The sequence below is a fragment of the Eucalyptus grandis genome, chromosome 11 (assembly GCF_016545825.1).
Source record: "Eucalyptus grandis isolate ANBG69807.140 chromosome 11, ASM1654582v1, whole genome shotgun sequence".
NCBI classification, from domain to species: Eukaryota; Viridiplantae; Streptophyta; class Magnoliopsida; order Myrtales; family Myrtaceae; genus Eucalyptus; species Eucalyptus grandis.
This window is the reverse complement of record NC_052622.1, coordinates 3645195-3657287: the sequence shown is the minus strand read 5'-3', so window position 1 is coordinate 3657287 and position 12093 is coordinate 3645195. Positions and strand designations below refer to the sequence as shown.

The following is a 12093-nucleotide window of genomic DNA, read 5'->3' as shown; positions in this document are numbered from 1 at the left end:
TTACATTTCTTGTTTCCCGAGTGCTCCTGATATGACAGACCAAGCTCGAATTGTATGGAGCAATGAGTCTTTCTCTCTCCTCTCCCGTTCTCCACTGTGCAATATCAAGCTCTCCCCTTCCCACCAAAACCCCTCACCCTCGCCCCTCGACCCACTTCGATGTCAGCCGGGTCCGCGAAGCAATCTCCCACCTCGACCTCATCTCCCGTGATGGGTCCCATCCCGACCTCCTCACCTTCTCTTTCCTCCTCAGATCCTGCACTCGCTTCCGTGAGTTCCCACTCGAGGAGCGTCCATTGCGCGCTCGCTCCCAGCTTGACCCCGACTCGGTGATCCTCAACTCGCTCATCAGTCTCTACTCATAATCCAATGACTGGGATGAGGCGGAGGACTTTAGGGACATGGGTAATAAAAGGGTTTGGTTTCTTGGAGTTCCATGATCTCTTGCTATCCCAATAATTACAAGGAGTTTGAAGCGGGCGATACTTTCATTCAGCTCCAAAGAATGCGTCAATTGGTGATACAGTTTTCAGGCTTGTAATCAAAAGCAGCTACGTTTATTCTGATGTCCGTTTTGGGTGTGCATTGATTGACATGTTTGCAAAGGGTAGTGCTGGATTGGTTTCAGCTCGTAAGGTGTCCGAGAAAATGCCCGAGAGGAATGTGGTTGCTTAGACTTTGATGTTGACAATATTTTCTCGGGTTGTCCAGAGGAAGCTGTCGATTTGTCTCTGGATGTGCTTGTGAGTGGGCCTGTGCCAGATAGCTTTACAATCACAGCTGTTATGTCGGCATGTTCAGACTTGGAGTCGCCATGGCTTGGAGTTCAATTGAATTCGTGGGCTATACGGTCAGGACTGGCTTCGCATTTATGTGTTGGATGCAGCTTAGTGGACATGTACGTGAAGTGGGTAGCTAGTGGATCGCTTCATGATTCGAGAAAGGTGTTTGATGGGATGCAAGATCAGAACACCGTGCTGGGATTCTTTTTCTGATACGGAGACTAAAAAACCAAAGAAAAGGATGTTGACTGAGACAAAATATATTGTTGGGGTTTGACTAGGATAACCATGAATCATAGATGGCTGAGTGGAATTAGCCCAGTAATTTTGATCACGATAGGTGATCTATTTACATGGGGTATGCATTAAGATAGGCACATAATATCAATATATTGAGTTGTCAAGATGTTCCTTAATAGAGAAAAATAATGAATAAAAGACAAAGTTAGAAAATATTTCCAAATAGCTAATATACTAGATGAATAACTTGGAAACTGCAAAGAAGATCGGTGGGGTCGAGTACGATATGAAGAACAAGCAGAAATGCCAAATCTAGGATTGAGACTAGTTTTGGTGAGGATGATATATTTTAACTTTTCTACCTAGTTTGCCGGATCTCTTGGTGCGAAGAAGTAATTGGCTAAACAAAATCATTGCTCGGAACTCGATGAACCAAAATCTCTCACCCCCACCCTTTGATCCCCGCCTGATCACCCACCTCATCAATAGCCACCTCCTCAAGCAATCTACAACTTCGATGTCACGTCTGGTGATAGGTAGTAGCGTAACCCATGAATGACTTGCACATGTCATAGAGGAAAAACATAATAGGCCGACTATTTTGTCCTTTACAATGAATGGAATGAGTATTCCTCCGTTTGTGTGATCCCAAGTGTAGGATGTTGGGTAAGACAATTTTAATTTTTAGGGGTTGACTAAGACAATCATGAGATTATAGGGGGCTGAGTGGAATGAGCCCAATAGTTGATCACGATAGGTGATTTATTTGAATATGGTGGACATTTTAACAATTAGTAATGGTAGGTATTGTAAGATCAGTATGCAATACTGATATATTGAGTTTTCGATGTGCTTACCCTCGGAGAAATGATAAGTGAAAAAGGACAAGGTTAGACAAGACTTTTGAATAGTTGATGTACAAGATGAATAACTTCACTTAAAAAAATAAAAAAAATGAATGGGCATCGACTATGGAGCAAGATATGAAGAACAAACAGAAATGCCCAGTTTTGGATCGAGACTTGTCTTGGTGACGATGAAATGTTGACTTTCATACCGGCTTTGCCGGATCTCTCGATGCAAAGAAGGAATGGGTTCAACAAAATCATTACTTAAAAATTGATGAACAGAATGTTATTATCATTAATATTATTTTCTCCTTTTCGTTTTCACAATTTAACGATGAGACGATGATGAGATTTTGGACTTGAAATAAAGTAGAACATCATATGCCATCACTCAAAAATACTTCAATTCAATTTTGGCTACAATTGCCACAGTAAGTTAAATCTAGAAACGGCATAAATTTCTTTCCCAATCTATGTGAAAGCAATTCGTTTGCTAATCTGCCACCACGTTATGTTATCTTGATTGCAAGTACAACAATTTTTACATAATTCCCTCTGATATAATAAAACTTTAGCCGGCTATGCACTTTACTTTTTCTTCACTTGACTTTGTTTTATCAGTTGACTTGGGCATTTCGATAACCGACGACTCCAACTCTTTTCAATTATATCATGCATCCCTTTACTAAGCCTCCATCTCATCACCAATTAGAAGTTTCATTGCATCAAATGAAACAATATAAACATGGGTAAAAATCTCCACGGCACATTTAATGTACCGTGATGTACTCTTGATATGAACTGTTCTACTACTAGACAAGCTTCAATTCAAACCATAATTACTTGTGCCCCACTTTATTTGGCGGCAATGTCCAAAACAGAAGCTGTCATTTTTTTATTGAAAGGCGATCTAAAAGGCTGCAGAAACGTAATGCGAGCCAGCTTGCAAACAAATCCGTCTTACATCAGTATGCCGATTAATATTATATGAAATTGGTTTCTAATGAAACGAACTCCTACGACGATGTTTACAGTTATGGCCAAACCATGGCAGTTGATGATGGACCGCACGTCCCATATGAAGAAGAAGAGCAACTCCCTTCCTTAATCATTTTGTTTTAATTAACTGCGGGTTTAATTACAATTGAGCATAAGATATTACTCACATCGGATTTTGCGCAGGTGGATTTTGGGTTGAAACGAGACAAGATATCTAAGCATGCAATGTTGACTGAGCAAAGAAATAACAAGGGATTGACTTGGACAACCATGAAATTATAGATGGCAAGTTGGAATTAGCCACCAAAAGTAGAGGTCATCCTGACAGGGGATTTGAATGGGGAATATAGCTTACTATTGCTAACACTATTTTTGTTAAGACTAGTTTACAATAATAGTGTATTAAAATATCAAGATGCTTGTTGATAGAGGAAAATGATGAGTAAAGACAAGGTTAGACATGATTAATATTGAATAGTTTATATGTGCAATAAGTAACTTTTGAACTAAAAAAAAACAGAACTATGCTTAGGATGGAGACTAGTTCTCGTGGAGATGACTGGCTTAATCTTTACTGCCATAATGCAAAGAAGTATGGACTTAAACAACATTATCACATAAAATTCAAGTGAACCAAATTTATTGTCATCAACGTTACTATATTGTTTTGTTTTCGTCTTCACAATATAGGACTTCTGACATATTGGCCTTATTACAACACATATGCCTCACTTATAAGGATTATTATTCAATTTAAGGAACAATATTTCATTTGTAGGATGGTAAAGCTGACTTTTGGAGAATGAACTCGTCCAAGTAGTCAAAATCAGAAACCGTGGAGAAGTTTTCTTCCAAATCAATAAAGATATCTATAATTGAAGCTGATGGAACCTTTGATTAGTCCCCACAAGCCACTTTTCTTGACTTGACCTTCTGGTACTTGTCGACTTGGAAATTTGAATGGCAGGTGACACCTAGCTTATCTTTTCGATCATGTATCATCCCTTCCTTCGTCGAGCTTCCACCTCAGTTTCCCAGCTAAGACTTCCATTCTTGCATCGCGAAGTAGAGAGATGATTAACGCTTTCAGCTTCATATTTATGTACCGTGTTTTTTTGCTCATATTACATGTTCTACTATTAGGATCGAGATGCAGTGCAAAGAAAAATCACTTCTGTGCCGCTTCATCTTGTGGTGAGATCCGCAACATAAGTTATCCTTTTCGATTGAGAAGCGATCCAAAACGCTGCGGCCTCTCTAGGTATGAGCTAGCTTGTGAAAATAATCATACTGTTCTATATTTACATGCTGGTCGATATTATGTGAAGTCGATCCACTACCGTTACCATGATTACAAAAATAACTTCAGAGGTGACATAACGGTGGTTGACGATGGTCTAGAGAAGAGTAATTGCTCGTCCCTCCCTCGTTACTCTTTGGCGGACACCAACTTCAGTGGAAATGATGTCTACTCTCCTTATTACCAAGACCTAGTGGTCTTCATGAAGTGCTCACTGCCCATTGCTTCTACTTCGTATGTTGATACCAAGCTGTGTATCGATGGTGCATACTCTGCCGGCAGGCCTCCCAACTTTTCCCAAACGAAGTTGTACACATACGCTTTTCATGGTCATGGATCTGATGCATTAAGAGCACTGGACATCCAGGATACTTGCACTATAACTATGATGGCATTCGCATCGGTCCGTAGCTTGGGCAGGGAAATGGATCGTGTGAGCTTATCCTACGAGGAACTCCACGGCATGATGACCGAGGGATTCAATCTCGCCTATATAGAATTCAATTCGCCAGTTGGAACGCTTCGATTTTGCTTCCTGGGTTTCACATATCGTCCGGGGAGGTGCAGTTACTATAACTCCAGTAAGCGACTTTCCCTAGAGCTTTTCTTTCTCTCTCTCTTTCTTCTTCTTCCTCCTCCTTTCTTTCTTTCTTTTTTTCGTCGGTAATTCCCCCTCCTTTCTTAAATGCTAGCTCTATTAAGAGATTTTTCCAAAATTTAATCATCCAGTTACATAGCAAGTTTCAATTGGATACTGTAATACGTAGGACCCACACATTACGTCATTAAAATCTTTAAATGACCCATGTGAAAAATTGCCACATCACTTAAGTAAAATAGTTTGATAAAATTTGAGTAGATTGAGCCTGCACTGCTCTTTTATCGTTCCTCAACCCATGGAGGTTTTCTGGATTTGGTTACTTTAACTTTGAATGGGGAAAAATGTTTGATTTGATAGTAGCTCTTGTCTCTTGCGTTGGTTTGTAAATCAGAATTACGAGACCGGTGGACTTAATCATCTGATACATCTAGGAGAATAGGAGCAAAATCGTCCTTCTTTGATAAGAAAGATCATGCTATGGTGACATGATTTCCCCCGGCGAATAGAATAGAACTGGATCTAGGCGCTATATAGGAGAGTGAAAGTCAATTACTCTTCTTTACTCTAGACTTCTCCACTTGCGACTTTTAATGAATAAAAGCCTGTCTTTACACTTATACAATGACTGTATCGATTTATCTTTGACTTGATTTATGGCTTAACCTGAATTATTTGTATGTCTTACCACTAAAATTCTCTTGCCTTTTACAGATAGTTCTATGCAGGCGGCACTTGCGCTTTATGCAGCTCCTTATGTACCCTTTTTCTTAGGTATGGCTAGTCCTCTTATCCTCACAACTGTGTAGATCTCAAGCAGCACTCTGACCAAAAAAGGAACAACTTCCTATATGTAATTAGAATAATCACACTATGCTAATCTTTGGACTAATTTCTCCACAGTGCAAATCATCACAGCAAAATTCATACTCGGAGCTCCGTGTGTATTGATATTTTTAATCTATAAGTGGATGAGAAGGCACCGAGCAATGGATGGAAACATTGAAGAATTCCTTCAAGCTCATAACAACTTTTTTCCCGTAAGATACTCTTACTCAGATATCAAGAAAATCACGAAAAATTTCAAACACAAAATAGGGGAAGGAGGATATGGCTCTGTGTACAAAGGTATACTTAGAAGTGGTAATGAAGTTGCGGTTAAGATTTTGAATAGACCAAAATCTAATGGCCAAGATTTTATAAGCGAAGTGGCTACTATTGGAAGGATCCACCATGTAAATGTGGTGGAACTTGTTGGTTTTTGCTTTAACAACTCTAAACAAGCTCTCGTGTACGATTTCATGTCAAATGGATCTTTGGATAAGCACATTTTCTCTAAAGATGACGACGATTCTCTTGATTATAAGAAAATATATGAGATCTCTCTTGGTGTGGCTAGGGGGATAGAATATTTACATCGGGGATGCAATATGCAAATTCTACACTTTGATATCAAGCCTCACAATATTCTTCTAGATCAAAATTTTACCCCGAAAGTTTCTGATTTCGGGCTTGCAAGACTTTATCCTGCGGACCACAGTATTGTGCCGTTGACTACTGCAAGAGGAACATTGGGATATATGGCTCCTGAGCTATTCTACAAGTACATTGGTGGTGTCTCATATAAAGCTGATGTTTATAGTTTTGGGATGTTGCTAATGGAAATGGCAAGTAGGAGGAAAAATGCAAAGAATGTTGAGCGTTCAAGTCAAACTTATTTCCCTTTGTGGGTCTATGATCAACTCAGCAAAGAGAGCGAGATTGAAATGGAAGAAGTAGAAGGGGAAAGGGAGCTAATTAGAAAGATGGTAATAGTTGCCCTTTGGTGTATACAGTTAATCCCCGACAATCGGCCATCAATGAGTAAAGTCCTAAACATGCTTGAAGGAGATATTGATAAATTGCAACTGCCTCCGAAACCTCTTCTATATCCATCTGAGAAGCCATTTGATGATGTCAACGATGAAACAGAACTTGAATCATTCTCAACCACATCAAGTGCTGCAATAACTTCTGAAGGATTCCAATTTCAGGATAGCAATGAGATAACAATAGCGTGGAATGTGTGATTTTCTTTTCTTCCATGTAATTCGTGAATCGTATGTGATTTGTTAGCGTTTGTCGCATCCTGTGTTTTGCAGAAGAATTGCCTCATTGGCTATCTGTTTACATTTCCTGTTTCCTGAGTGCTCCTGATATGACAGACCAAGCTCGACTTGTATTTAGCGAGGAGTCTCTCTCTCTCTCCTCTGCGGTTCTCCACCGTCCAATATCAAGCTCTCGCCCCTCGACCGCCGCCTGATCACCCACCTTGATGTCGGCCACCTCCCTGCGGAGCAATACCTCACCTTCTCTCTCCTTCTCAAGTCCTGCATTCGCTCCCGCGAGTTCCCGCTCGGGAGGCGCGTCCATTGCGCGCTCGCTCGATCCCAGCTTGAGCCCGACTCGGCGATTTTCAAATCGCTCATCAGTCTCTATTCAAAATGCAATGACTGGCCTGAGGCGGAGTGAACCTTAGGGATTTGGTTTCTTGGAGTTCCGTTATCTCTTGCTATGCCGATAACCACATCCGTTCTAAGCAGTCGATACTTCGGCCCAAAAAAAAAAAAAAAAAGGTGGATACTTTCGTTCATATGCTTGAAGATGGTCTTTTCCCTCGAGCTTGTTCGGTTCCGATGAATGCATCAATTGGTGATAGGCATCTTGATTCTGATGTGTGTGTTTGGCAGGCATTAATTGACATGTTTGCAAAGTGTAGTGCTGATTTGATTTCAGCTCGTAAGTTGTTTGAGAAAATGCCTGAGAGGAATGTGGTCGCATGGACTTTAATGATGACAAGATGTACTCAGTTGGGTTGTCCAAAGAATGCTGTTGATTTGTTTTTGGATATGCTGGCAAGTGGGCTGTGCCGGATAGACTTACACTTACAGCTGTTTCGTCGGCATGTTCCAGGTTGGAGCTACTATCCCTTGGGGTGCAATTGCATTCCTGGATTATGTGGTCTGGATTGGCTTCAGATGCCTGCATTGGATGCAACTTGGTGGACATGTACGTGAAGTCTGTAGCAAGTGGATCACTTCATGATTCGAGAAAGGTGTTTGACCGGATGCAAGATTATAAAATGATGTCTTGGACAAGTGATTTTACATTTGCCAGCCTTTTAAGTGGAGTTGCCTGCATCAGCACTATTGGTAAGGGAGAGCAAATCAATGTGAGGGTGGTAAAATCAGGGCTCGACTCAAGTCAGTGCATTTTTAATGGTTCAATCTCTATGTGGAAACATAGAAGCTGCTTTTCGAGTTTTCCATGAGAGGAGAGAAAAATATTATAAATTGGACTTCAATGATCAATGGTTTTGCAAAACATAAATTTGCGACGAGAGCTCCAGTCACATTCCATAAACTGCTTGAGGCTGGTGTGAGGCCAAATGAGATCACCTATGTTGCTGTTTTATCCTCTTGTAGCCATGTGGATTTGGTATCTGATGGATGGAAACACTTTAGATCAATGTAGACAGATTATGGAATCGTGCCCAGAATCGAGTACTGTGCATGCATGGTGGACTTATTGGGAAGATCGGGCTTCCTTGTCAAAGCCCTTAAGTTTAGAAATGCTATGCCTTTCAGGGCTGTTACAATGGTCTGGCATACATTTCTTGGAGCTTGCCAAGTTCACAGCAACGTTGAACTTGCAAAACAAGAAGCTGCAATGATTTTTAAGCAGGAGCCAGATGACCTTGTTGATAATGTTTTGCTATCAAATCTGTATGCATCAGCTGGTCTATGGGAAGATGCAGCGCCAATCAGGAAGAGGATAAAACTGAAAAATCTTACAAAAGAAGCTGGTTGAAGCTGGATTGAAGTGAAAAGTATAGTTCACAAGTTTTATACATCACACCCGGAGGCTCAGGAGATCTATGACGAAGGGGACCAATTGGCTAGTCGTATAAAGAAACTTGGTTATGTTCTCAATATTGAATTTGTTCTTCATGATGTGGAAGGAGGGACAGAAGGAACAATATTTGTTCCAGCACAGTGAAAAAATTGCCGTTGTTTTTGGCCTTTAAGCACCTCCAGTCTAAACCTGTCTGGGTGTTTAAGAATCGTAGCATTTGCGGAGATTGTCATTGTGCAATCAAGTGTATCTCCATGGCAACCGGAAGTTCTATAGTTGTAAGGGATGCAAACCCGGTTCCACCCTTTTACGGACAGAACATGCTCATGCAATGACTACTGGTGAGATCCTTCTTAATTTGTCCCATTCATTGTCTATGCATCGAATCTCTGTTTTAGAATTTTCTCCCTTGCACCCGTGTTACTTGAACTAGGATCCATTACGCTCTTTGTAAGCCCAAGAATTGTAAATGTCATGTTCTGAAATGTATATAGATATGGTCGTACTACTGTCAAAATACCAAGCGGAAGGCCCCAAATGGATCTTGCCAACTTTCGGCAATATGATTCGTGGAATCTAAAACAGTCACGCTTTTTGCCTAAGGGATTTTCTGGGAGCATGCAGTTTTCCGGAGCGTTCCCAATGTCACTAGGGTGTATTGCTATGGTTAGTTGGTTTCATCCTTAATTATAATTCATTTATATTATGGATACTATGATCTTGGCGGGTCCACACACAGTTCCCGTGAAGCTATATTAGTTAATACCTGACTATTTTAGTTTTGAAAACTACATAATCAGATTGTCATCACAGAAGTCTAAACATCATAAATTAGTTTGACGACCTCAACGATCGACATAGACAAACTCAAATTCTCACAACTAACTTTGATCTTAAGGACAAGAGAGAAAGTGATAATCTACAGTAATCCAATATTCCTCTCAACAGGTCCCAAACATGCACATCATGCAAAAACCTAAAATAATACAACGGGCTAAATAATATGTAAAAGCTCAATCCCTAAATGTAATGAGAATTTCTGTGTTCACTCATTGCTGAGACAGAGATGGTGTCTTGCATTTTTTCAGACAGGCATTTTGTTCCTTGTTGGTGTCTCCTTGGCATGAGTTTCCCTACTAAGCAAACATTCTACTAGACAACGATGTTGACAAGGAATAGGTGATATCCGCTTTACTCAGAAATCCGAGGATGGATAGCCCTCACCTCGTGCCTAATTAGCCAGGGTACTCTTGAACAAAAGCCACAAAACAAAGTCGCTCATCAGGGCTAAAAGCATAAATAGAAAAGTAGCAAAAGCGAGATGCATCTCTTGAATTTTGAGTCATTTCACCAATTCAAAAAACAATGCACATTTTTGCAGTTGTTTTGATTGCTTCCGTAGAAACGGATAAAGCACAAAGGACCTTCCCAGAATAAGGTAAAAAAAATGTAAAGACTTTTAATGACTGAACAATCTTGGTTTGGAGGACACAAAATGGAATGAAATCACTGCCAAAAGCTAAGTTGGGAGCGTCCTGTAAATGGCAAAGTATGTCCGTCTATACTAGATGTACTGATTGATACATAAGATTAATATCATCTTATTCGCTATTATTAGATTTGATTTACCACCAGTTGAATGTAGTGATGGGTCAAAGAACAAAACTGCCACGACGCAGGAAGAGATTCACCAGTAGAAACTCCAGATCAAGTAATGAGGGGAATGACGCATTATTTCTTGCTAAACAACATTAAATAACATGGACACCTTCAGAGAAAGTAAAGACAGTTTGAATCCAAGTGGTTCAAACTTTGAGCCATTAAAAGTCGATGGTTGAAAAGGTCTCCTGAAGTTTGCAGCCTGGTGACCGCCTACGATGAGGTTCGGAACTTGAGAAATTAGCAACACAGTAAGGACAAAAACCGTAGGGGAAGGGGACAGACGTTGGGACATTTCCTCCCTCGTTACGAGATTTAGGGTCTTGCGCATTAAAAGATAATAATAACCTGCGATCTTGCTCCTTATCGTGGTACCTATAGCATATGAACTATTGATGTCAAGAACGGCTGATTTTGACTTATGAATTTATTTTCAGAGAAAATATCCATGTCTATGCTTTAAAAAAGCATACACCATCTGTTTGCACAAAACAAGTTTTATGAAGATAAAAAAGAAGAATGTCTTAACCCACCCTGCGGTGCATTAGTTGGTTCACACTTTGACCTCTCATCTGGGAGGGTAGATGTTTAAAATTTCTCACTCCCATTGCGCGACTTAAGTGAGGTGCCGTGGGAGGTGGGTCCCCGTGCTAGTGCCCCCGGGTTTACGTTGCCGGCTATCGATCGCCAATACGGCGGTTCGGGTCAAAAAAAAAAAAAAAAAAGGTCTTAGATGAATGGGTTCTATGAAGTTCATATTGAAAAAACTCATATTCCGTTTTAAAAATTAACATGGAACTACTGGTAAGTAAAATTAAAAAGAAAAACGACAATTTCCTCTTAAAAATTATAACTCAGCTAAGGCAATTTTAATTAACGAGGTTGTAGAATTTCAAAGTACTTTATTGAAAATTCCTCAACTGGCTTAAATACCTATATCGGCGGCAAATTTCCTCTCCCCAAATTTTCTTACATGAGATTTATAGACACATACGAAATAATCAATTATAAGTGAATCGCCTCCCCTTGAAAATAATCTACAAATACTATATAGAAATTCACCTCATCTTTAATTTCATGGTCAATTTTACTTTTAAAAAAAAAAAAGAAACTCTACTAAAATTAGTGTCAATTTGCTTAATGGAAATTGCGATATGTTATACTCAATAGGCAAATCTGTAAATTGCAGTTATGTAGACTGATGACATATTCTCATCGTATTTATATGTATTGACGAGTCTATTGCATTATCTCTTTCTTCACATAATTCTTCATGTAAGAAATTGTGATTCTAGTTTAACATTATATACATGCCTTGTATGCGAAATATATGTCATGTAGTAAATATTTTTTTTTTTTAAAATTAAATAAGGATGAAACCAACGTTAATTAATTGAATATTTTAGTGGAAAATTTCTAGCTAAAAAACAAACTTGAAAATTTGACATAATTATAACCGAGACATCAAGCAAAAAGCACTTTCTTGCCCCAATACTTACGTAGATTTCTATAAAGAATCAAGAACAAAATATATAAATTTTGAATTGAACTTGTATTTTCTTAAATTTATTAATGACACTATAACTTTATTGAAAATTCTTGAGTAAAATGAAATTTGACTCCATATTTCATCAAAAGTTTCACTACCCCTCAACCTAAATCTTAGTTCGTCACCGCTTACGGGTGCGTTTGGGAGTAACTTTGGAAGGGGCTTTGGGCATCAAAAGCCCTTTGGGCCAAAAAATGGGTGTTTGGAAACTAGCTTTCGAAGTC

The 12093-nt window shown here is 39.5% G+C and overlaps 2 protein-coding genes across 2 annotated transcripts; both read left to right on the top strand.

Moving 5' to 3' along the window:
* Positions 1 to 3840: 3840 nt before the first annotated feature.
* On the top strand, positions 3841 to 9263 carry LOC104424490 (rust resistance kinase Lr10). The gene is made up of 3 exons (XM_039304144.1): positions 3841 to 4750; positions 5482 to 5541; positions 5671 to 9263. Exons 1-3 carry the CDS (start codon positions 3943 to 3945, stop codon positions 6834 to 6836), a joined length of 2034 nt encoding a protein of 677 aa, XP_039160078.1. The 5' UTR covers positions 3841 to 3942; the 3' UTR covers positions 6837 to 9263.
* LOC120289584 (pentatricopeptide repeat-containing protein At3g49170, chloroplastic-like) lies at positions 7443 to 8616 on the top strand. The gene is made up of 3 exons (XM_039304688.1): positions 7443 to 7665; positions 7785 to 7987; positions 8281 to 8616. The coding sequence occupies exons 1-3, from the start codon at positions 7443 to 7445 to the stop codon at positions 8614 to 8616; spliced, it is 762 nt and encodes a 253-aa protein (XP_039160622.1).
* Positions 9264 to 12093: the final 2830 nt, after the last annotated feature.

What these genes read in the sequence shown, in the direction of transcription:
- LOC104424490 (XM_039304144.1), top strand. Translation starts at nt 3,943, where the DNA reads ATGATTAACGCTTTCAGCTTCATATTTATGTACCGTGTTTTTTTGCTC. An exon ending in GTGCAGTTACTATAACTCCA is followed by an intron (nt 4,751 to 5,481) that starts GTAAGCGACTTT and finishes TGCCTTTTACAG; the next exon opens with ATAGTTCTATGCAGGCGGCA. An exon ending in TTATGTACCCTTTTTCTTAG is followed by an intron (nt 5,542 to 5,670) that starts GTATGGCTAGTC and finishes ATTTCTCCACAG; the next exon opens with TGCAAATCATCACAGCAAAA.
- LOC120289584 (XM_039304688.1), top strand. Translation starts at nt 7,443, where the DNA reads ATGAATGCATCAATTGGTGATAGGCATCTTGATTCTGATGTGTGTGTT. An exon ending in GTTTTTGGATATGCTGGCAA is followed by an intron (nt 7,666 to 7,784) that starts GTGGGCTGTGCC and finishes GATTGGCTTCAG; the next exon opens with ATGCCTGCATTGGATGCAAC. An exon ending in AGCAAATCAATGTGAGGGTG is followed by an intron (nt 7,988 to 8,280) that starts GTAAAATCAGGG and finishes AGATCAATGTAG; the next exon opens with ACAGATTATGGAATCGTGCC.